General features: G+C 33.1%; 2 protein-coding genes across 2 annotated transcripts; both read right to left on the minus strand.

Moving 5' to 3' along the window:
* Nucleotides 1–5,901: 5,901 nt before the first annotated feature.
* On the minus strand, nt 5,902–6,321 carry LOC130802602 (uncharacterized). The gene has a single exon (XM_057666609.1). The coding sequence runs from the start codon at nt 6,319–6,321 to the stop codon at nt 5,902–5,904; it is 420 nt and encodes a 139-aa protein (XP_057522592.1).
* Nucleotides 6,322–16,686: 10,365 nt separating this feature from the next.
* Nucleotides 16,687–17,046, minus strand: LOC130802603 (uncharacterized). Its single transcript, XM_057666610.1, has one exon. It carries the CDS (start codon nt 17,044–17,046, stop codon nt 16,687–16,689), a length of 360 nt encoding a protein of 119 aa, XP_057522593.1.
* Nucleotides 17,047–26,939: the final 9,893 nt, after the last annotated feature.

A 26,939-nucleotide genomic window follows, 5' to 3' on the forward strand; every position in this document is an offset into this window, starting at 1 on the left:
ACAAAAAGTGATTAAAGTTCAATACGATTTTTCAAGGAAACCACTTAAATGTTTTGTTTCAATCCTTCTTAAAGTAAATATAACTTAAAAGGGTTTTGAAATTCATTAAAAAAAACTAGAATATGATTCATAATTCTATAAAATCATTACGACAGAAGATTTCATAAAACACTATTTTCTTAAATACGAGATAGTTTTGCCGATAATAAAATCGATAATTGATTTGCAAAATACATATTAATTCTCCAACTAGGCCTAAATTAATCAATTCATTATAATACCTTATTTAAAATGAATTTAAGGTTGTCCCATCAAATTATAATTGGTTATGCGAATTTACAACGATCTTACGACTATTTTCGACAATTTAGGTATTTATCGTTATTTAAATGGTGTCTTAAATCCGTAAAATTTTTAAACCATCTAAGTTAGTCTTATTTTATACTATAATATAATTATTAATATAATTATATTATATTAATATAATTATAAATTTTTGATATAGGTCTATTTTTACCCAAATTTAATTAACAATATTACACCTTTTAATAAATAAACATTTTCTATTAACTTGATAAATTAGTAAATAATTAATAATTTATTATATAAAATTATACCAAAGTTCCAGAAGTCATATATCATGTTCATCAGGCCATTTGAACTTATAAAAGTTATGTATGATGTTTTATTATTTTGTATAGACATTTAATCGATAAATAGAATAAAATAGGTTTAAAATTATTTGAGTCCGAATAAAATATTATAAAAATTCTATAATTTTCCAGAAGCTATTTTAAGGGGTATATAATTTTAAATAACCATTAAAATCATGTGGGGTATTTTTAATAATTAATATCGTTATTTTACCGATAAACTAAATAAAATTTATTCAAGTCCATATATGGTCACGAAAATCCATATATATTTTTATATTTTAACATGTATCTACTGTTTATATAAATGTCTCATAAAATGTTCATGTCCAAAAGACATCATTTAGTATTTGTTTTATATTTTACTGTTTTCTCACTTACTGATTATTAATAACCAAGTAAAAATTATTAAGGTCCTTAAATTTCAAAGAAACCTTCCCAAACTTTTACCAATTATACTTTTTGTCTACATGAGTATGTGATAAAAATTTCAAGTCCATATGTCTTTTTTTGGTAATTATTTTATATTTTACCATTTTATAATTTACCGTTAAACAATTTAACGATTACTCAAAAATCATGAAAAAATTCCAAACTAAATATATTCTGGCCAAATCTTGTTGGAGACATTGTAATATGTTTTTATTAATTATTTTTGATGATAAAGAGTTCATTTAATACCATGTTTTATAATAAGAGTATTTAGCACCTTAAAATCCATTAAAATATCAATCTAACGAATAATCTTAACAAAAAATATCCAAGAGATTTTCTTAACATATAGCTACTAGAAATTTCTTTTGAAATGAATTTCAAATATTTTCAAATTCATATAATCATTTCCATCACAATAACTTTCACAAAGTAGTGTTAAACATGCCTTTAAACGTACAATAATTTATAAAATCAACATGCATGATGCCCACAATAATAATACATGTAATAAATTATTCCATACTGAAAATTATCATTTTGACATCATTTTTCAAGATTTAAGAACTTCTCTTTGGAAATTTTATTTTTAAAAACAAGTTTATACACAAACTTTCCCAACTTGTTCTTAAATCCATTAAAAATCACCCCATGTGAGATACCTCGACCCCAAGCCTATATAAATAATCCGCAAGCTCCTACGTAAGCTCCTATGCGTTCTTAGAAGTGGTTCCAACTTCGGGTCCTTGCCCTTCAAGTCTGAACTCCAACTCTTCAACTAAACATATTGCATTCATTCAAAAATCAATAATAATTTTTGATATCTAACATGCACTTAACTTTCCTTAGTTGGAGTTTTTAGACTAATACTTGTATTGATTTTGACATATTTGGAGTATACTTATTATGTTGAGCAATATACTTAATTAAGTCCCATAATTTTACTTAAATTCTTAAAGTAAGAAAATTTATAAGTTTGCGGAAATACATTTTCTTAGTTTTCAACTTTTATAGATTTATACAAGTGATGATTTTTCCTCTTTTTAGTCATAAAATATATCTTTATAACATACTTGATTTATGAGAAAGATTTCATACAAAAATCATTTTTATATGTACTTGTTCTAGTATAAGTTATAAAAACAAAGTTTGTAAACTTGAAATTTATAATACCTTGTAAGAATGCTTCAAAGTGATATGGATGAAGTATAATAATACGAATAATATTTTTATGAAGTTTTATGTTCATAAACTTTATATAAATAGTCTTTTTGTAAGTGTTTTTTTTGTAAGGAAATGAAAGTATTTTTGTTGGAAGTAAATAGAGATGGCCTTATATGTGTTTATATGAATACCTTGAGGAGTATATGATAATTTTTTTAATCTGGACAACAACTATTATGCTTTAAAATGGGTGTTGTTCAAGTGGTTTTAGTGAGATTTTGAAGTAGAAAACATGTAGCACTTGTAGAGGTATTTAAGGAAAGTTGTTTGAATGAGTTTGTGAGTGTATTAAGTGACAATTTATTAGTGAAATGAAGATGATGGAGGGGCTGATTTTCTACAAAAAAAAAATCATATTCTTTGGCCCTTGTATTTGGTCTTTGCATGCATGTAATGATGCTAAAAATTGACTAGGATAAGAGGGGGTCTTGGGTAGAACATTTAGCTTATGTGTGTAAGTGAATAAAGAGCATGCAATAGAGGAGAATGGAGTAGCTACAGCTAGTTGGTTTTTTTTGTTGGGAGGTGATCTTTGTCCCCAAATTGATCTATTATAGTGTAGGAAAGGTTTATCTAAGATAGTTTAAGGTTTGGGTAAAAATTGTTGTACATGTAACAAGTTATGTAACATGTACTTCATGTTTAAAAATCACTTGTATATGTTTATGAAATATTTAATTTTTTCTCAACATGGGTAAATAAAGTTTTTGGATAAGTATTATAGTTATCCAGAAACATTATGGGTAGTTGCTCAATTTTAAGTTTTACCTCCAAAGTTACTTGTTACACTTCATAACTACGTTACGAGCTGACAAATTTCTAATCATCGTAGAAAATTTTCAAATTACCACCATCACTAATTAAATTTAATTAGTAATGAACAAATATATAAAAAAAATTAGGCGCTAAAAATGACTAATGAAATCTCATTAATAATACGACTATTTCACAAGGACTCACATGGCGCCATACAAAAGAATTAGAAATCCCAAAACAAAACTTTACAGGTTATGCAAAAGCTATAAGCAATAGGCAACTTGTAAATAATTGCTACGATCGTGCTCCACTCTTTCCCCCAATGCAAAGCAAAAGAACCTCCTATACCTGTCATGTCTAGCTATGATCCTCTTGATGCTCTAACATAATGACCATAGTCAAATGTGTCATAGCAGGAACATCATCGGAAGTCATGAACAAACAACAACAAACATATACACGTCAGTAATCGATGAATTTATAACAATTAAGAGTCATTGAACAAAACTATAGAAAAAGATATAGCATGGCAATAACGAGTCTACTCACCTGTCTAAACTAGGGATGGCAACGGGTCGGATCTGGACCAGGTCCAGGTGGACCCGGATCCACGGGTCCAGTTTTGCAAGACCCGGATCCGGATCCGCGGGTACTGCGGATCCAGTACCGGATCCGGGTCCAAAACGGGTCCTGTTTTAATTTTCTTTTTAAATGTGTTTAGATTGCAATAAAGCGATATTTATAGACTAATGTTAATAATACATATCATTTTACAATGAATCACCCAAAAAAACATTATACAACTTAAAATTGTCTTTAAAATATCCAACAAACACATTCAAAATAACTTAATATAATTAATAAAAGTCAATCATTAATTCATTCATGCTCTTAATACAATCCAATGTTCCCAATTTGTCAAATTTCTTCAACACTAACATCGTCAATATCCTACAAACCAAAAAAAATTAATTAATAGATGCAATTTTAAAAATTTAAATATAAGAATATAAGATTATAAATTTATAACCCAAAATAAATACCATATCAAGATTGTCCATTATTTCCACATCTTCACCATCTTCATTGATAGTTGAACAAGCATAAGTTCCTTCAAAATTAACTTCAATAATAAAAAATATAATTACATTAGTTAGTAAAATATAGACTAAATGTGAAAATTAGTATAAAATTACCTTTGACATCATCGACCATCCAATTTTGCAAGCACATCAAAGCCTCCACTGTTTGAGAATGAACCCTAGACCGGTGAGCGCTAACTACCCTTCCACCCGTGCTAAATGCACTTTCCGAAGCAACCGATGAAACAGGAATTGCAAGAATGTCTTTGGCAATTTTTCTTAAAGTTGGGTAGCTTTGGTCTATCTTCCACCATGCAAGTGTATTAAATTCATTATTCTCCGGCAAAGTACGACTTTCTAAGTATTGATCAATTTCACTTTTAATGGGCACATAATCAATTTTTTGTCTTAGTCCTAGCGAAATCATCCTCATCACCAAGATCCTCAAATTGTGTCTCCACTGGAGAACTTTCATTCGCATTACATTGACTTTTATACTCATCGAAAAGATTATAAAGAGTATTTCTTACTCTTTCCACTTTAGCATTGGCATCATCTCCATAGAATTTCTTAAAATAATGCACCACACAATCCATCTTGTTTCTCGGATCTAAAATGCCCGCAATGGCCAAAAGCTCATTAGTATGATCCCAATATTTGTCAAACTTTTCTACCATTTTCTCAGCCATTTTTCTAATAATCTCACTATTGTCATTTTGCCTCCACTTAGTTAATGCAAGTTTAATCTCACAAACATTACGAAAATACAAATTTAAAGTTGTATAATTTCTACCAGAAAAAACCTTAGTTGCCTTGTAGAATATTTCCAACTTTTGACAAACAAGAGTAGCCATTTGCCAATCATGATCACTAGGCACTTCAAAATTCAACCTTCTATGTAGACGTTTCAACTTATTAAAAACTTCTTTAAAAGGCAAACAAGTGTCAAGCAAATCATATGTGGAGTTCCACCTAGTTTTACAATCAAGACTCACCCTTTTAGGTTTAGTCACATTCAAAAGGCGACAAGCTTCCTCAAACTTTTCAATTCTTTTAGGAGTAGACATCCAAAATGCAACACAATCTCAAACTTTGCAAATAGCAGAATCAAAGACATCTAAACCATCTCTCACAATCAAGTTAAGAATGTGAGCACTACATCTCATATGCAAAAAATCTCCACTCAACATTAAAGAACTACTTTCTAATTTATCCATCAAGACATTCATCATTGCATCATTTGTGGTAGCATTATCAACAACAATAGAAGATATTTTATTTTCCAAGGTGAATAGAGAAAAACATTCCAATAATATCTTGGCAAGAACCCCTTTGTTATATATGGGTATGGAACATAACAAAACCTAAACAAAATTCACACACCAACATGGATTCAAAATTAAATAAAATTCACATAACTTTGCAATGAAATTTAAATGAAAGGAAAATAAATTACCTTAGGGTTCTATTATGTAAAACCCATTCTTCATCAATGAAATGTGACGTCACAGCCATATAACCTTTTTTTTTAGTAGAGGCGGTCCACATGTCAGTTGTTATTGCAATTCTACCCTCATTACGCTCCAGCAAGACTTTAAGAGAGCTCCTCTCGGTGTTGTACGTTTTTATCACATCATTTTTCAATGTGTTTCTCGAAATCATCTTAAAGTTGTCATTTAAACTCCTCACAAAGTTTCTAAAACCAATGTGGTCAACCATTGATAAAGGATACTCATGCATTACCACCATTTTCATCAATTCTTTCCTTGATATTTCTTGATCAAAAACCACTTTCTTTGGCTTTTCACTGCTAAGTAAGTAGATCTATCAATTTCTCTTTTCACTTTTAATTGTGATTGATTAGATGCAAGGTTTAAATGTCTACTTGAACATGTTTTTTTAGCATGTTTAAGCAGATGTGAAGTTCCACTACTCCCTTTGTAGGAAAGTGTTTTCTTACAAGTCTTACATTTTGCCATTTGTACACCATTCACATGTACAAGGTCAAAATAAATCCATGCTTCTGAAGTTAATTTCTTACTTTTAGCACTATTTTGTTCAGTAAATTCATTCTCAACATCAACATTACCCTCAAATTCCCCATATGATTCATGAATATGATGCTCAATAGGTTGACTAGAAGCACCATCAAGTCCATCATTTTGATTATCCATTTACTCAACAATACACTGTGATAAATTTACTAGTCATCAATCACTAAACTCAAATACATCAACATAAATCAACCACTAAACTCAAATAAACAAAAAACTACTCCACATAAATCAAAAATTACCATTGAACTCAATATAAATCAACCATTAAACTCAAATAAATCAACATAAATCAACCACTAAACTCAAATAAATAAATAACTACTCAACATAAATTAAAAATTACCATTAAACTCAACATAAATCAACCACTAAACTCAACATTAGACATATATCTACTACTCAACATAAATCAAAAGTAGTGTAGGAAAAAAAAATTAGGGTTCATAAGTTCATTACCTCCTGTGATGGTGCGAGACTGGGAGAGTGGGAGGAGTCGAGGGCTCGAGGCAGAGGCACTGAGGGAGGGAGTCTGCCAGTCTGGGAGCGAGAAAATGCGTGTGGCCGTCTACTGCGAGAGTGGGAGAGTTGAGAGACAGAGAGAGCGAGAATGCGAGTGGGAGGGAGATGGGATGGAGTTTGAGAAATGGGAGCAGGGAGAGGAGGGAGACGGGCAGAGTGGCAGACGGCTACAGATGGGAGTGGGGAGGAGGGTATTCAAACTCAAAATTCAAAACAGGGCTAGGGTTACTTTACTTACTTAGGCTGATATAAAAAAAAATTTTAATTTTTTTTGAAAAAACGGGTCCTCTAGATCCACGGGTCCGGGTCTGGGTTTTTTTCTCAGATCCGGATCCGGACCCGTGAATATTAACAGGATCCGGATCCGACCCGGATCCGACGGGTCTATATTTTTAGGAACCAGATCCGTGAAAACGGATACAGATCCACGGATCCGGGTCGGGTCCAGTACCCATTGCCATCCCTAGTCTAAACACCTCTATTTACTCATAATTTCTCTTTCAAACTACTAATCCCTCGAAGTATATTCAAAGGTAGTGGATCTTTTCTCTATTCATCGCATAGTGACACAGCCAAGGGCGTTATCGGCCATTTGGCACCCATGGCAAAGTATGAGCTCATGCCCCCTCCAACTGACCCTCTCGGGTCCTACCTTTGGGAAAAACTAACACACTGGGGTACTAAACCAGTGAAGAGGCCACCATATTGGGGTTTGCAAGGCCCGCATGGTAACACCTTGGTCAACGGGCGGTGTCGGCCATTCCATCCGATCTCACCTAGGGAACTACTAAATCAACTGGACATAATCCAATTGAGTCACGCCATCTAATCATAATCAAGGCTCAATAAGTAGGAAATCACTTCAATACTATACACAACTATGGTGCGTTCTCTACTATATAGAAATCTGTTCTCATAGTCTCATAATGCTTTAATTCCACTTGCCTATATCAATATTATGACTATACGCTAGCATAGTTTACTTTCTGGTGCTCTATAATTCTAATACGATGCATATAATCATGAAATATTGATAATAGTTTGAAACAATGAATATGATAATTAATTACTACGTGTACGTACCTATAAGCGTCGCTGGACGACCAAAAGTCACAAAAGTCACCCAACTAAAGATCTACCTTCCTCTTATGAATTGAGCGCCTATATAAGTTAGGAGTAGAACTAATAAGTCCACTTATCTACTTTGTCATACCAGCTAAAAACCAAGGTAATCACTATCATCCATTCACAACAAGTTTTCAATTACTTCGAGCACGTACGCATCTCATTCAACACCAAGCATAATCGTCAATTCAACAATAACACAAGTTTTTCCATCGACAAAGAATAAAAGGATTATGTCAATTGTTTCATTACACGAGCTAACTTTGAGTTGTAAAGATTTACACTATCTTAAAATAAAACGACGATTCACACTTAAGTCTCACAATGTTAATGTAGTGCTAATATGATGACGAGAACGAATCTTAAGGTTATCGCATCGCAATATCATTTATTATATTCTCCAAGGTTAGAAAAAACTAAAATCAAGACATCATAACAAGTAACTTTAATAATTCTCAACAAGTTAACACTATGTTCATAGCCTTACTAATATCATTTAATTATAACTTCAATAACCTAACTAGAGTACTTGTAATCAACATTAATAATTTCCTTTACTTCAACGAGGCCAATTAAGACTACCATGCCTAACAAAACTCCCACATTTAACACAAATAAAGTTACTCATTTACTAAGACACCATCAAAATAGCACACAACCATTATTTTCATTTATACTTCAAACTCTAAGTCATAAATGTGTTAAACTCATCAAACACACTCTTACCCACAAAAAGATTCAAGGAAAATAATACAAGGTTCAACATTTTTCACTTATATTTTCAAAAATCCAGTTCATAAGTACATTCAAATCATCAATCAAATTCTTACCTGTAACAAGATTCAATGACAATCATAAAAAATTAACACCCAACTCATAAACTTAGTAAAATTCTAATTAGATACTAGGAAGGTTACTTAGAGTTAACTTGAGAGGCTTACAATGGGGCAATTAGAAAAAAGGAGTGAAGACTAGGTGGTTGTCGAGGATACCACGCGGCTGAACCGTGGCTGCTGGTGGCGGCAAACTTCACGGCAGTAGGGGAGGAGGAAGCTGGTGGCAGCAATAGGTTGGGGACAAGGCTGCTGCTTCCGTGTCTGTGCGTAGGGGAGGAAGAAGAGGGCTGTGCTGCGGTGGCTGCTTGTAGAGGAGAAAAAGGCATCGCCCTGCTGCAGGTGGTGGTCACGGTGGGACAGGAGGAACTGCTTGGTTGTTCGTGGGCTGAACCGTGAGTGAGAGGGAAGGAATTTAGAGAGGGAAGAGAGGGGATGAGAGTGACGGCTAAGCTTTTAGAATTTAGGGTTTCATGGGTTTTTATCCTTGTTGCTGTTATTATTATTATTATTATTATTATTATTATTATTATTATTATTATTATTATTATTATTATTATTATTATTATTATTATTATTATTATTATTATGTTTGTTTATTTATTTATTTTTATCTCGATTCATTTTCTTGCGAGACCCAACTAAGAGACTCACCTTCGTGGGCTCACACATTTTAATAAAATAATCATTTTGATTTGAACCTCTTTATTTAAGAAATCGTAACTATATTTTTAATATAAATATATATATAAATTTACATTTAAATTCGTAATATGAAAGAAATTTATTAAAACAAATTCAGAAATAATTTAATATAATTGTAAAATCTTTAAAAGTTATTAAAATGTTAAATAATTATGTAATTAAAATCTCGGGGTGTTACACCGCATCTAAACATGTTTTACTGAATCTGAACGCAAAATAAAAATGGTCAATTGATTCACTTTCATCACCACAGAGTGGACATGATTCATTTGGGGTTACACCCAGCTTGAATAGGCGGTCTTTGATCTTGAGTTTATTGAGGAATGTGAGCCATAGGATGAATCTAGTCTTGGGAGAGCATGCCTTGACCAAACCACCTTTGCCAAGTTCACCTTCCAAAGGGGGGGGGGGGGGGGGGGGGGGGTGGGGTTGTAGCTTCTAGTATACTTTGCTAATGGAATAGTTGCTTTGCTCAATCGATTTGCCACAGTTTATCTTTTACATTGCATATCTTCTTAAATGCCCAGCTAGAGGTAACGAGTGGATCAAATAGTTTCCATCTACTTCCTTTCATATTCACCTCATAAACCCACTTAACCCAAAGCAAGTCTTGCATAGTGCTGATATGTTAAGTAATTTTCCCAACTGCAGCAACATTCCAAACTTTGAGGTTTTGAATGCCAAGACCTCTAGTCTTCTTAGGAATACAAACATTAGGCCAACCCACATTACCCGGAGAAGTGTTTTTGGCATCTCTATGCCATAGATATGCGCGACATACAGAGTTTATTTCCTTTAGTACTTTCTTGGGGAGAATAAACATTTGGCACCAATAACTAGAAATACTCATAAGCACTGCATTCACCAATTGAAGTCTAGCTGCATACGTTAAGTACTTTACATGTTAAGTCATGATTCTCTTAGTCATTTTGTCAACAAGGACATCGCATTCGGCAGCTGTTATGCACTTTGAGGAGAAAGGCACACCAAGGTACTTGACTTGGAGATTACCTAGAGGGAATTGGAGTTCTTGCCATAGAATTTTTTTGTTCATTGCTCAAGCCTGCTAGGAACATCGTGGATTTATTGTAGTTTGCATGAAGGCCTGAAGCCTTAGAAAAGAGGTTGATTCTCTCAATAAGGACTTGGATTGAGGTAGAGTCCCTTTTACTCATTAACATAAGATCATCTGCGAAAATGAGGTGGTTGAGGCCCAGTTTCTTGCATCTGGGGTGAAAACTGAACCTACTTGATCTGCTGGATGCTTTCAGGATTCTAGACAGGTATTCTATCGCAATAACAAAGAGAATGGGGAAATAGGGTCTCCTTGTCGTATACCTCTTGTCGATCGAAAGAGCTCTGAGGGTTGGCCATTTAGCATTATTGCAAATTGAGCTGTGGAAATGTAAGTGTAAACAATTCTGACAAACTTTTCTGGAAAGTTGAGAGTAATATTTCATGTCTTTGATAAATTCTTAGTCCATCATTTCATAAGCTTTATGAAGGTCAATCTTAAGAAGGCAGCTGGCGAGTCAATTCTTCCATTCATAATGTTTCACGATTTCTTGACACAGGAGAATGTTAAGGAGAATGCTGCGACCTGCAACAACAGCCCCCTTCGAGCTATTGATAATATATTAAGCGCCAGTTTCATCCTATTAGAGTCATTTATAGATAAATTTGTAAATAACATGGCAATAGGATATAGGTTTGAAGTAGCCAAGATCATTAGGGCAAGCACTCTTTGGGATGAGAGTGATTGCAATCACATTCCAGGCATTAAGAAGGACACCGGTATCAAAGAAGTTTTGGATTGCGTGCATTATATCTTCCCCTACGATATCCCACGCTACTTTAAAGAAGCCACTATTTTAGCCATTAAGACCCGGGGCTTTATCTTCAGGGACACTCTACATCTGAGTCTTTATCTCATCAGGAGAGAAATGCAAATTGAGGATGTTTCTATGCTAGTCGTTTAGAATTGGGCCTTCACTAATGATGTCTATATTGATTCGTTGTCGTTTTTCCAACTCACTGCACATGATGCCTTTGAAGTGTTGGAGCAACACTTCTGGGATTTTGCCTTGCTCTGTGGTTGTGGTGCCATCTATGGTACGAATTTGGATGGTATTGCCATTTCTTCAGTTTTTGATGCTCTTGTGGAACAATTTTGTATTATTATCTCCGTACTTTAGCCAATTAAGTTTGGCTTTTTGACTAATGTAGAAGGTGAAGTCAGCTTTCACTTTCCTTAGGTTCTCTACTGCTTTCTGTTCTTGCGCTGCATACATAGGGTTCAAGGAATCAGACGGCATATGATTTTAAATAACACTTAGATGATGCTCTGCCTGCCTAAGCTGATCCTCAAAATGAGTTTTCGAGAATTTTGCTTTCAACACATGTTTCAACATCTGCATTTTTTTAAGGATCTAGAAGTTCAAGAATCCATGAATCTTTATAGACCATACATTATTAACCATATCCACAAACTCTGGATCTTTACCCTAGTGATTATAGAACTTGAATGGCTTCCTAGCATTGATAGGGTTGATGAAGCAAGTTACCATAGGGGTGTGGTCGAATTCTCCTTCCGGGTAAAAGGTGACCTCAACATTAAGGTAAGCTTCCTCCTATTGGTGTTTACCCAAGACCCTATCGATCTTGCTCTTGACCCGAGACTACCCTGCTTGTTTATTATTCCAAGTGAAAAATCTACCATTACTTTTCAATTCATATAGGCCACATGTCTCCATATAGTGTCTCAGTGGGATGATTTCTGTGAGCCTGAGGGTGGTACCAATCCTCTCATTGAGGAGCTCTAATCTAGTATTTTTATCCGTTGCATCATCGACAAAGGTGCATAAGAAGTTGCTACCAACTTAGGAGAAACCTCTAGATGAATATATTGACTATGGTACCTCATGATATCTACCTTCACGTCCTCACTTTTCCATGCTACTACAATTCCACCTCCTTTGTGCCAATCTAAGTTGTGGGTAAAGCACCAACCTGAGAGATTTTTTGGTAAAGATGGCCTAGCCTGTTCTTCTTTACCTTTGTTTCAAGAAGACCAAACAGGTTAATGTTATGGCAGGAAATGAACCTTGCCACTTCGTCTTGTTTACTTGCCTTGTTTAGCCTTCTTACATTCCAAGCTAGTATGTTATTCATCAGGAGGGATAGCGTTGTGTGTCCCCCACATTCCCCCCTCTCCTGTAGACTGTGTTGTGCTAGTCTCATTTCTTTTTGTTTCTTTCGGATTTGGCCTTGGCTCTTCATTGTCCTCCATACTCTACAACAGCTCAAAACCATTTCTGATATTAAGTGTATTACATACTATCCCAATGGGTGCCTTCATGTTTTCCTGCCCTTGTTGAGTAGTTGTATTATCTACATAGCTATAAAGTGTAGTTTTGGATTGCTCACAAGGTGCTACATCCACATAGTTTTGTTGTTCAACTGTCCCAGGATTGATGGTGTTTTGTTGATCATCAGTTTTCTTTAATATCTCTTTGCTCTTGCGTACCCACCTAGGTTTGACCAGCTTAAATCCATCCTCATCCACCGCAAGGTTCACATAATTATTAGTTTGCTTAATACCAACCCTGCATTCTGTGTTTGTGTGTCCAAACTGACTTCATTTAGAGTACTATAGCGGAAGCCATTTGTACTGTACCGGTTGTGTCACCAATTCATCATGTTCATTTGTATAGTATAGCTTCTCTGGGAATACCTCATTGATGTCCATATCAACTAATACTCGGGCATACCGCATACGCTCTATCTTTAATGTGGCTGTATCAATCTTATGTGCTCGTCCAAGGTACCCCACAATTTTTCTCAGTGTAGATTCACCCCAATACCTAACATTATGTTTTGGTAATTTGACCCAAATAGGCATGGTGGTTATGCTACTCTTTCTATAAGACATGTTTGCATCCCAAGACTTGATTATGAAAGGCTTTTTATCAAACAAGAGCCCAGTCATGCCACAGGCTTTCTCTTGTTCCTCTTTTGTGTTAAATCTAACCAAAAACACTCCCTTATTCACCAGTCCAATTTTATCGACACTTGAGTCTTTCCAAATCCGCTTAATGAACCTATTAATAACATGGAGGGTGGATCAGCACCAAAAACAAAACACACCACAACATTCTCAAAATATCTAACTTCCTTTGCAATGCCGTTGTGGGACTTGTTGTTCCTGCTTTTTATTCATTCCTTCATCCTCATCGTTAACCACATTTGTTTCTTTCAAAATCGAACCCCAATTTCGGCTTCACATCTGAGTTGGGGAGTGAACATCTGTAAAATTCTCCTCTGCTGTTGAAACTAAAGGGTAGGACACTGAAGCCCACTTCTCTTTTTCCACGGTCGGGGGTGGTTGTTGTTGCTCCACCACTTTTCTTAGTCTCCCTGTCTGTCCCAGGGTGGGCAATAACTACATAGAAAGAGAGCCAAATGAAGTAGATACACGGCCGCCTAAGACCTGGTTGCTAGTTACAAGGGGACCCGCCCTCGTTAGAGAGCCCAACCCTAAAATCGCCTCTCAATTGCAGAAGAGAGAGGCTGTCGCTTGAGAGAGAATTGAAGTTTAATGAAACATTATTATTATTATTATTATTATTATTATTATTATTATTATTATTATTATTATTATTATTATTATTATTACTACTACTACTACTATAGAAAATAAAAAAATAACATTGTACCAAGCAAAACCAGCTACAAATAGAAAGACAGGACAACTATATTTACATTGCATCAGTATGAAAGAGGTGCTCACCTTGTAGGAAGGGTTGCACCAATTCAGTCTTCATGTGCAAAAAGTAGAGTGCTCCATTAAAACATAAACAAAACTATACAAGAAACTAATGCAAGGGTCTCTAAACCAAACATTGGTTTGAGCCTTTACTGGGTAAAGAGTGAAAATCTTAATATTAACTTCTTGTCTGATGTTTTTCATGATCTTATCCATAGTGCTAACATGGTGTTTCCATATTACGTCATTTCTAGCACACCAAATCTGATAACATAAGCAACTAATACTCAAAACAAGGATTTTCCTCTCGAGATTATGCATTCGCCATCGTTTCTTAACAATGTCAAAAAGAGAATACCTTGAAACGGAGTGCCAAGCTAAGATCTCAACCTAGTAACATTAAAGATTGAAAGGGCAATTGAAGATGATATGATTTGCTGACTCAGAGCTTAAACAACAAATACGGCACTTATCCTCTTCGAGAAGATTCATTTGCATGAGTTTATCCTTGGTTTTTAATTTTGTTCCTCACAGTCATCCAAAGGATAAACCTAGCCTTAAGAATAGATGAAATATTTTCCTAAAAGACCAACTCGCAGTAGGAGGGGGGTTAAAGATACGCAGATTAGCCCCTTTACTACATACTCCATGAACACATCGTACCCACAAGGATTCAGACAAATTATAGATATGCCAAGCAAGCTTACCTACAACTACTTCATTCCATACCTTAATATTCCAAAGGCCAAGACCCCCATTTTGTTTTCTTTATACAAACATCAGACCACGTTACATTACCAGGAAAAAGATTCTTGGGATCAACATGCCACAAATATGCTCTACATATTGAATTTATCTTCATAATCACTGATTTTGCAAGAATAAACAGGTGGCATTCGTATGAGCTAATATTAATAAGCACATAACACACCAATTGGAGTTTACCAGCATATGAAATAGACCTGGAACACTAAGAGCTTATACGGTATTATTATTATTATTATTATTATTATTATTATTATATTTCATTTCATAGAAAGAGACTTTACAAGAAGTTGGTGGGAAGTCGAGCAACAAGCTAAGCAACCATACTCTTTTGAATACAAAAAGCTAGTCTCTGAAAATGGATGCCTTAGACTTGGTGCAACCTACGTTACTCAAAGAAAACGATGCAATTCGTGATAACAGGTCGAGCGTGTTTTCACCTAACTCTCTAAAGGTGGAGAAAGTAAAAGGAGTGAAAATTATTATTATTATTATTATTATTATTATTATTATTATTATTATTATTATTATTGTTGTTGTTGTTGTTGTTGTTGTTGTTGTTTTTATAATTAATATTATTATTGTTATAATTAATATTATTATTATTATTAGTACTGTTATTATTAGTGGTATTAGTGTATTATTGGTCATATCAGTGTATTATTAATATAATATTAATTGTATTAATATATAATTAAATGTATTAGTGTATTATTAATCCATTAGTTTAGTATTAGTATATTTTTAGTTGTATTAGTATATTATTACTTGTATTAGTGCATTATTAGAATATTATTATATGTATTAGTATATAATTAGTTGTATGAGTATACTTTTAGTTGTATTAGAAAAAATTAAATAATAAAGTCAGCTATCAACTATTGTCTAAATTCAATTTTACTTAGTTTATTTAGAAGTTGTATTAGTGTGGTATTAGTTTATTATTTATTGTATTAATATATTATCACTCGTATTAATATATTATCACTCGTATTAGTTATTGCATTATCACAAACTAGTATAGAAGTGCAATGTATGGGTTTGTTAATAAAAATATATATTAGTATGTAATTAAAACACAAATATGTAATTGTACTTTACATTTTGAAGTTAAAATTTTTTCATAGGAAATAACGATGTCATATTTTGAGAACATAAAGATGAATGTGAATAATTACGCAAGTACTACACATATATATTTTTTATGAAAATTAAAAATATATAATATAAGAATATAGAAACTTAGGAGAAAATAACATTTATAGGTTTTGAAACACCTCTTTATATAGAACATTCTCAGTGCGATGATAAATTTCACCATCTTTGTCACATATAAGAATTTTCAAACATTTTCGCCTAGTCACTCTAGAAACGACAACATAAAATTATCCATGACTGAAAACAGGCTTGGGAAGGAACAAACCAACATGAGATAGTGATTCTCCTTGACTCTTATTAATCGTCATCCCAAAACACAAAGATACAAGAAATTTTCTTCTCCGAAGAGCAACTGGGATTTTGGAGTTATCCTTAGGTGCGAGTGTAATCATTGGAATGAAAACCTTATAACCAATGTTAGATCCAAATATAATAGTTGCTTGAATAACTCGATTGCCAAGATGATCAACCAATAAATGTCTACCATTGCATAATTCCGCTGACTGATCCATATTTCTGAGCATCATTATTGGAGCACCAACTTTAAGCACTAATTTATAGTTTGGAACTCCATATGCACGTATAGATTTGAGAAATTCAATTGAAAAGGCATCATTCATAATTAGCGATAAATTTGTCGATTGAATTGGAGCTCAAATACAATCCCTCTTCTCCTGGAAAAAGTGATAAATCATGTTCATTGACCTTATCGACAATCTCGTTTGTGGGTGCTAGAACTGCCCTACTGTAAAAGTACGGATTAACAATTAAACCATCAAAAATTCCAGGATATGTGCAATCTACGATTGCAGCCATTGGATCAAATGCACCCTTTATTAATATATATTCAGGTATATCGATAATAGCCTCTCCATCGTTAAGTCCTCCAAGTTTTCTATCACCAACATTGAGAATCCAATCTGCAAATTCTCGCAATTCATCAACATTGGCTAACCCCCATCTTAATCTCATGTTCTTTATAAGTCGTAGCACCTTGCAATCATTCTAAATCTTTGAAAAGTTTAGCGCTGCGAATACAATATTCTGTCTTGTACCCTTTGGAATAACTGGCAAAACTTGTCTAAAATCACCACCAAAGACCATAACCTTTCCACCAAAGCTTAATTCATATGTTTTACAAAGCAATGCTTGTGTGTCATTGGAACCTCATCCCAAATTATAAGCTTAGCTCTTTTAAGAAGTTTTGATAAACGACTATTAGGCTCTACGTATCTACACATTAACTTTACAAGTTAATAGCGAAATAATACGGCAAGTGAAACATATGCTTTCATTGCAAAACAAACAAAACTTTATATACCAAAAATATTTATTCAAAACTCATTAAAAACAATAATGTAATAACATTTTAAAACGTGGGAATACAATGGACCGTCAGGAACTAGGCTTGATCTAAATCCTGAGAACACGGGTGATCGTCATCACTGAAAATACGGTTCTTGCAAGAACGAAAAGGGATCGGGGGTTCGAGACCGATCCGAATAACCATTACCTATTATCAAGCTATAGGATTTCACAATAATCTGGATATAAATATCCGTTGCCAATTTCCAAAACCGCACATTTTTCAATGTCGAATATTTTATTATAAAACAAAACAAGAATTCACTAAATTTTCTTTTGAAATCACAATTTACTTAAAATATAAATAAATTCATCATCATTTAAAATACCAATCAATAAAGGGAGAGTAATAACCCTATTACCCAATAAATTACCTTAAACATCCAATTCATTTTATAGTTCCTAATCCCACTTAATAAACTCCATTTTAGTTCCACATCAGGACACCTGTTAGTAATTCGATCATAACTTCCTCTTAAGAACTCATATAGAGGCGATTGAAGTGGCTACGCGACCATGACTCAGAGATCTACTATTCTTATGCAGACACTAAAACCCAAAAACAATCAGAACAGGCCCGAACATGAAAAAACAGAAAGCTTATTATTGATTTTCATGACACCCTATTGGTATTTCACTATTTTGAACATAACTCTCTCATACAAACTCATTTTGGAACGATTCAAGTGCCCACACGACCGCAGCTCGAAGCTCTACAAATCTCATGAAAGCACCAGAACTCCAAAACGACTATAACTGTCTCAAAAACAGCAACACAGGTTCGGACAGAACAAAACAGAAACCTCATTGTCGATTTTCATGATAGCCTACTAGTATTTTGGACATAACTCCCTCATACGAACTCATTTCAGAGCGGTTTCAAATGGTATCAGAGTCAAAGTTTTTAAAAGAATATAAAAACAAATTTCGAAAATATGAGAGATCGATAGAATTGAGTCTAAGTCGAATCTGGGGATATTACCTGTAAATACTATGTGCTTACTTGTTTTATGTGATAGATGAATCCCTAGGAAGTCGTTTTAACAACTGAGTATGATGTATTCCATTCACCACCCTACCTTTTAATTAATGTGATAAAGTATGTGAAAATTAGAGAAAATCTAAGACTGAACAATGTGTATAAGTAAGTTTGACCCAAGAACACTAAACTATTATTAGTAAAGTGTAAAGTTTATGTTATCATGTTATGAGTAGAATTTGTAAGTGATTTCTATCTGTCCTTCTGTGTCTAGTTAAACGCTATGCCTAGAGGCCGTTTAATGACTGTTAGGGTATACCCAAATGGCATACGGTTCTTTTGAAAAATGAATTTCGAAAACCCGAGAGAGCGCGATAGTGGAATCTTAGGGTATATCTTTTAAGAATCGAATGGTATTAATTTGACTATGTGTTATATGTGTAATACGTAACGTGCTTACGTGCTAAGGAAACCTTGAAGTTTCCTTACGTGTTGTGAATTCGCTTTTAGTACGAGTCAAGCCGAAGGTCAAGAGTTAAGTCCGAATTATGAATTTGAAACTTTGAAGTTTGGTGAAAGGAGTTTTAAAGGATATTAAAGTTAATTTGGGAATTTTTCGTTTGAATCTTGATTGGTGGATTTACTTGCTTTTATGTGATATATTGTGTGATTGTTTATATGTCATGTATAAAAAAAAAAAATTTTTTAAAAGCTCTCAAAATTTCAACTTGAAATATATATATATATATATATATATATATATATATATATATATATATATATATATATATATATATATATATATATATATATATATATATATATATATATATATATATATATATATATATATATATATATATATATATATATATATATATATATATATATATATATATATATATATATATATATATGTATATATATATATATGTATATATATATATATGTATATATATATATATGTATATATATATATATATATATGTATATATATATATATATATATGTATATATATATATATGTATATATATATATATATATGTATATATATATATATATATATATATATATATATATATATATATATATATATATATATATATATATATATATATATATATATATGTATATATATATATATACATATATATATATATATATATATATACATATATATATATATATATATATATATATATTTATATATATATATATATATATATATATATATTCTAGTCAAGTATTCTTGAAATTGTTTTACAAAAGATATTATATATACTCGGATAACTGGCAAAAGGAATTGAGGACCAATCTTATCGACAATTGTGATGATGTTGTGCAAGAATGATTCGATGCAAAGAGTTTAAAAGAAACATTTTGGGAATATTGAAAGTTATACATTAATTGTGTGTTAAGATTGAAAATCTATAAAGGAATAAAGAATGTAGAAAAATTATTTGTGACATGTTCAATTTAATGATACTTGGATGAGAAATTTTAATTAAGGGAAGTTTCGAAAGGAAACAATGGTTAATACAATTAACATTAACTTAAAGTTATGTTGTAGTAAGATTGATTAAATGGCCTATACGTATTGAGGTTAATGTGAAATTATGATTGAGAAAGTTTTCAAAGGTTTTTAATGAATGAATGATAACATTGGGACTCTATAAAGGTTTTATTGATGGAAAAATGTGAATTAAGAAAAAAAGGGATCAATTGGAAGTTTAAAGAATACTTAAATTGTGAGAAGTTTGACTTTGTAAGTGAGGAAATGTTTGGTTATTAAAGGTTAAAAAAACAAAAAAAAAAAAAAAAGAACCTTAAGTTGATCGAGGATAAACTTAAAAAAATTGGGATTGTATGAAAATATTGATGGTAAAACGTGAGTATAATAGAATAATGGTTAAGAAAAAATACGAATTTGAATGTCTAAAGGTTATTAAAGTTATTTCGGATGAATTTGTTATGGAATTTGAAGTTTTAAGCGTTAAATGAAGAGTATTGTTATAAATGTTATAATTCGAAGTAAGTTGACAATGATCGAGTTTTGAGTTATTAAAAGTTGATATTAAAATGATTGTGGATATCTTTAATGAATATGAGATTCAATAAATGACTTAAGGTATTCATCTCAAAGTATCTCGGGAGTTATAAGAGTTTTTAATAAAAAATTTAATTGCAATTGGGAAACAAGAAGTAAGTTGATGATTCAATATCTCAAACTAAGGATATAAAAAGGTTGAAATGACAAAATATGTAACTAAAGGTATAACAGAATTTGAAGTAAAGTGGTTGATTTAAAGTACCTGTGAACGATCACGTAAAGTAAATCGATGTTGAAGTTTCAAATTCAAAGGTTTGAAGTAATTCAATTGAGGTTTAAATCTGAAATATATTTTAATTAAATATATAAATTGTCTATAGATGACATATTCAAAAAATATACTCCCTCCTATTCAGGTGAGATGTCCCATTTGACTTTTCACGGATTTTAAGAAAAGTCAAAATGGGACCCTAAGAGAGGAGAGAGAGTAGTATTATGGGTTTTTAATTGTAAAGATTAAGGAATTAATGATTCCCACCAAATTCCCACCAAATTAAAAGCTGATTTTTTTTGGCACCAAAAGTTTGAAATTTTTTTGCGCCACAATTACATCGATAATTTAATTAAGTCCTAAATTACATAATTAAGTCCTAAATTACATAATTAAGTCCTAAATTGCGCCACAATTACGTTTACAATAATTTTTGGAAATTACATAAGTTTGTCAAGAGTACTAAAAATTAAAAACATCAATTACGGTATCTCCGAGAGCCTTCTCAATTCTTCAACAGCTTCGGTGTAGTTGCAGTCGTTACTGATCATGTGAGTGCGAATTTTTTTGCGATCATTGACTTCAGATTTTCCAAATTACCCAAAAAATGCATTAATAATTTCTTAAATAGCCTCCAATTTATAAACAACCAATTTTTCAAAATGGAAAATATCATCACAGTACCCACATTATTTTGAAACTCAAAATGAAAATGTCCAAAAAGAAGGAATTGAATACATATTCAGAAACTGCCGCCAACAATTGAAGAAAATTCCCAAAGCACACAGCCAAAATTTCAGAAAACAGAAGCAGATGGCGCTAAAAATGAAATGTGCAACAACAAGAAAAAATCAATCATAACATTACAAAACAGAAAGCATAAATAGACAATGACAAAGCTCATTTATTACACAATCAACTAAAACAATGGCTCCTACAAAACAATTAACTACACAACAAAGAGAAAGCATAATGCAGAAGCTACTGTCTGCATTAAATAAGAAGGGCAAACCAGCGCTAGGCACAATCAACGCACTTGCGATTGAGTTTGAGGTTTGTAGGAAAACAATTACACGATTGTGGAATGATGTCAAGAAGCAGATGACAACCAATACCACAATCATTAACCTCAACAGCAAGAGATGGGGGAAAGAAGCAGCAAACAAAATAATGTTTGATGAAGAAAAATTTAAGGCAATCAAATATGAACTGAAGGGTACACAGCATTCAGTAGCAAAGCAAATGGAAGTGTCACAATCAACGGTGTGTAGGTGGAAGAGGAACAAAGTAATAAGAAGGCACACAAACGCAATCAAACCAGCTTTGAATGAAAACAACAAGACAATGCTAAAATGGCCATTTATTACACAGGAGCCAGCAAAAAGAAGCTCAAAGAACAGGAAAAGGGGGGAGATGGAAACTAAGCCAATACAGTCAATCACAAAAGAGCACATTAGAGAAATGCTTATCACTAATGTGTTGCCAACAATTAGGGCAAAATGGCCTGCTGAATTATCCAAGCGTATTTACATTCAACAAGACAATGCTAAACCTCATATAGCACACAATGACAGAGGGTTTTTAGAAGAGGCAATGAAAGATGGATTTAATATACAATTAGTGCAACAACCTCCAAATTCCCCTGACATGAATGTGCTAGATTTAGGTTTTTTTAGATCAATTCAAGCTTTGCAATATCAAAAATCAGCTTACAATGTTAAAGAGTTGCTTAAGGCTGTGAATAATGCATTTCAAAATCTGAGTCCACAATGTTTAAGGTTTGTTTTCATAACTTTACAAGCTTGTATGATAGAGGTCATGAAAAAACAGGGGGGGTTTGACTATCACATTCCTCACATGAACAAAACAAAGGCAGCTAGGGAAGGGACTTTACCAGATTACCTCACTATTGACAAACAATTGGTTGTGGATTCACTTCAATATTTATTCATAAAGCTAAGTAATGAAAAAATGAATCAGCTTGTGGAAGTCAGTGGGTATGCAGGGGGATATGAAGAAGGGGATTTGAATGTAGAAATGTCAGAAGTAACCAACAACCAAAGTCATCAAATTTCAACAGTTGCAACAGCAACCTTCGTTTAAGCAAAAGAACAGCAACCAACAACAATTTTTGGGACACAGAAGAAAGCAACAACAGCACAGAAGCAACAACAGCACAGAAGCAACAACAGCACTGAAGCACAGAATCAAACACAAGCATAACCAGCACAGCTTCATTAATCAAATGTAAATTCCTTTTCAATTTGGACATATTTTTGGGATCTTTAACATGGGATGTTTCAGAAGCAAACAACAAACATTGTATGTTGTTTTCAATGAAACATTTTTATTCAAATATACATTAATGAAAAAAATTGGTTGTTTTAGAACTCTCAGGTAAATTTCTTTTTTTTTTTGAAATCATTGAGTATAAAATCGAACATCTTTGTGCAGTAAACGTTGGAAAACAATCCAAACCCCCTTTGTTTGATTTTTTGGTGGCTAAAACTGCTCTCACTTTGAGATCACAGAGCAAAGAAATTAAATGCATAAAAAAACGTTTAACTTAAAAATCATCATCAGTCAAAATGAACATGCACCAACACAAACAGAAACTCACTTGAGAAAGGACCAAGCTTATCAAGCCAATCTTCTTCTTCACAATCAGTATTCGAAAAAACAGCATCAATGGAAGAATATTCACGATCAGGATATATATCAGGCTCAGGTGTGTAAATGGGTTCACCTTCAGAGTCAAGTTCTCTTCCCCACTTAGGATCAGTCTCAACAGAAGTTGAGTCATCATTGTAATCATAAGACTCTTCCTCAAACGATTTCAGTCCAGATCTAGGGTTTCCATCATCGAACCCCTTAAAGTCTATCTTAGAAGGCGATTTGTAAGGAGATTTGGGGATTCTCAGAAGTAAAGAAGTACGAGACTTAGGGTTTTTCATGGATGAGTCGATTTTCGAGTTAGGATTCTTCAGGGGGGATTTTAATGGCGAACTGGAGTTTGCCATGTTTTAGGGTTTTCAGAGAAGAACAAGAAACACGATAAGGAAGAAGGTGAAGCTTTCAATGGAAGATTAAGAGAAACGGCAGAATATCAAATGGGGAATGGGTAGGGTTTTCAGAGAAGAACAAGAAGAACAATAAGGAAGAAGGTGAAGGTTTCAATGGAGGATTAAGAAAAACGGCAGAATATCAAATGGGGAATGGGTAGGGACGTAGGGTTTTAGGATTATAAAGGGAGGGAGTGTAAATGGGTGGGATTAATTAAGATTTTATTATGTTGATTAATTATAAGGGAGGGAAAATTAGTAAGGGTAATAAAGGGTATAATTGAAAATAGGATAAAGTACTAAGGATATAATAGTCAAAAATCCATGCCAAAAATAGAAATGGGACATTTAAGCTGACTTGACCATAAAAGGAAATGGGACAGTTCAGCTGAATAGGAGGGAGTATATTATATCATAGAAATTATATTACCTGACTTGTAACATACTTCTTTGTTCGGAGAGCAATTTCCATTTGTTATCCCAAACATATCCCAGCCCTGCTATGCTTCCGGACATCAATAATATTGCAAACAATTTCCTCAAATAAAATGTAGGCCCCCAAAAGCTCGCTTCAATAATTCCATCAATATATTCCTTTTCTTTATTAAGTAATCCCACAGCATAGCAAGCATCCTTAAATGTAGGATACATGAATCCATCAACAGTCCTAATGTCGTCATACGATGTCGCACCCTTGACAAAGTTGAGTAAAGTTCTCAAATAATATCGCTCGCCACAACCTAGTGCAATGTGATACAATCTTCCTATACTGAATCCTCTTTTCCGCGGAGTCAAAATTTTCTCTTTTATTTACCATACATAACTTCCTGGAAACTCATTGTATAGATTATTCCTAGCATGATCATATTGTTTGTAACACTCCATCCAAGACATGAACATTGATCTCTCATTCATCGGCCTAGATATGACATCGTCGATTGTTTCGTCGTCGTTGAACACAATAGTAGGTTCACCTCGAAAATGAAAACTAAGCCTGCCAACTGGTGGAGTTTGATGATGAATAACAAATCCTAAGATAAGCCGTGAAGCATCGCTTGCAGAAACATATATGCAATCATAGTATTCTTGAATTTCGTCAACATCCTCGTCATCTTCATTTTCTCTCCTTGTTTTGGACAAACTCGTCGTAATCTTATCTTGTCCTTTGTTAATGTACTAGAAAAGATATTTAATAGCTCGAAATTGGTTACACCACTCAACATTAATATTTGCCTTATATTTCAACAATAAAGATGGATCGTAAGCGACAACAAATCTGTTGTCCACTTCAATACCACTTTTGAATATTGTTGCACCATTGTCTATTCTCTTTTAACATGGATAATAATCTCCATCAACATATGTTTCGTCATTGAACCTTTAAGGAAAGTGTTTTGAATAGTGTCCATTCTACATGCATGGTGATCGAGGATTCGAAGATCTACACGGGCCATTAATCATTAAATTTGTCACTAAAGAGTACATTAAAGGGTTCTCTTAGTTATTAGGCAACTCAGTAGAGATAAACTTGTTAATATCAACTAGATTTACAATCTTATCATCTCGATGTAAAAGCAACACTACTATGTGCATGCAGAAGACCTCTCTTTTGGAATTCAATACTATATACCACTACATGCATTTCAAAAAAAATTAATTAAAAGATGACAAAAACATCAAATATAAATATTCTCTTACAAAGGTTAGTTGGGATAATTACTTACATGCAGTTACTCTTCCAAACCAATTTTCGTTCTTCAAGTCCTTAACCAAACTGTCCAACTTTATTTTAAACACTCAAGACAATATATCAGGTCGATCTTCTGGACGCAAATTTTTTGACTGAGCAAAACGGGAAATCTCTGGCCATTTTGAGTTACACGTAAATGTTATAAATACATCTGGAAACCCATACGTCTTGCATATACCCATAACATCATGATATATCTCGGTCATGAATCACAGACTCCTAGGATATATAGATGGTAAAATAATACATCTACCAGCTATGTGTGAAGGACTATCTGATATTGATGTAACACCTTGAAGGTTAACGTATTTATCAGCCCTTAGTACATTTTGATCTCTCCGTATGAATAAAAGCCTTTCAGACTCTATCATTGTCCATCCATCAACCAAAAACTGATGGAATAATTTAACAGAACGCAAAATTGTGTCAACTTCATTCATTTTGTCCATTATTCGATAGGAAAACCATTCTGTCATGGTTAATCGTACTCGCTTCTTAATAGTTATCGGTATTAGTTCAGCAATAGACCATTCACGCAATTGAACTCTTTTATGAGAGATGTCTAACCTATACCCATCCTCATCACGGGGAAACAACAGGGGATGTTGAAGTGCCAGATAGCATGGATGAAGTTCACTAATGCGATGTAATCTACCATCACAACCCTCAACAATTATGTCACGCTCTTCTGAGACACATTTGATATCTCCAACAACCAAAGCGACAACTTCAGACGCAAATGGCATATTGTGAGTTCTTGCGTCGTGACTTTGTTTATTAATAAGCCTTAATTGAATTTCAACACTATCTGCATGGTGTATGTTGTCACGCACCATCCTCCATGACTGAACATATGGATTCGTTAAATCTTGATAGATTTTTCAAATCTTTAACAATCGAATCATCAAAGTCATCTTGATTTCCCATACTGCAGTGGATTATACAATTGAAGTAAATAAATGTTATAAATAATTTTACAAACAATAATTAAATTTTTTAATTAAAACAAAAGGCATAAAGTGTGATTTTATAACCTAACGACATTTTTATGTTAGATATCTCATTTTTTGTACCAACAATGTAGAATTGTTGAAATTTAGCATAACTTGATCCATCGGGTAGTAAGCTACAAATTTAATGACATGTTTGTCATCGCATGCAAAACACATATGGCCCACGACCCATGTTGATGGTTTTGTCTATTTGTCCACCCATAGAAGTAAAAGCAAACATCATATTATACCCTTCTATGCGTTCCATAAAATGCCGTACTTCGTTCATCATTCCCATGTAACAAAAATGAAAGTAACTCAGGAGGAGATTGTAGGCGTAGTAGTGCAATTTTTCCTTTTCTACAACACAATAAAAAATTGTGCAAGTTATTTTT

Source organism: Amaranthus tricolor, chromosome 16, assembly GCF_026212465.1.
Source record: "Amaranthus tricolor cultivar Red isolate AtriRed21 chromosome 16, ASM2621246v1, whole genome shotgun sequence".
NCBI lineage: Eukaryota > Viridiplantae > Streptophyta > Magnoliopsida > Caryophyllales > Amaranthaceae > Amaranthus > Amaranthus tricolor.

Excerpts from the sequence above, each read along its gene's own strand:
- LOC130802603 (XM_057666610.1), bottom strand. The coding sequence starts at position 17,046 with ATGAGATTAAGATGGGGGTTAGCCAATGTTGATGAATTGCGAGAATTT.
- LOC130802602 (XM_057666609.1), bottom strand. The coding sequence starts at position 6,321 with ATGGATAATCAAAATGATGGACTTGATGGTGCTTCTAGTCAACCTATT.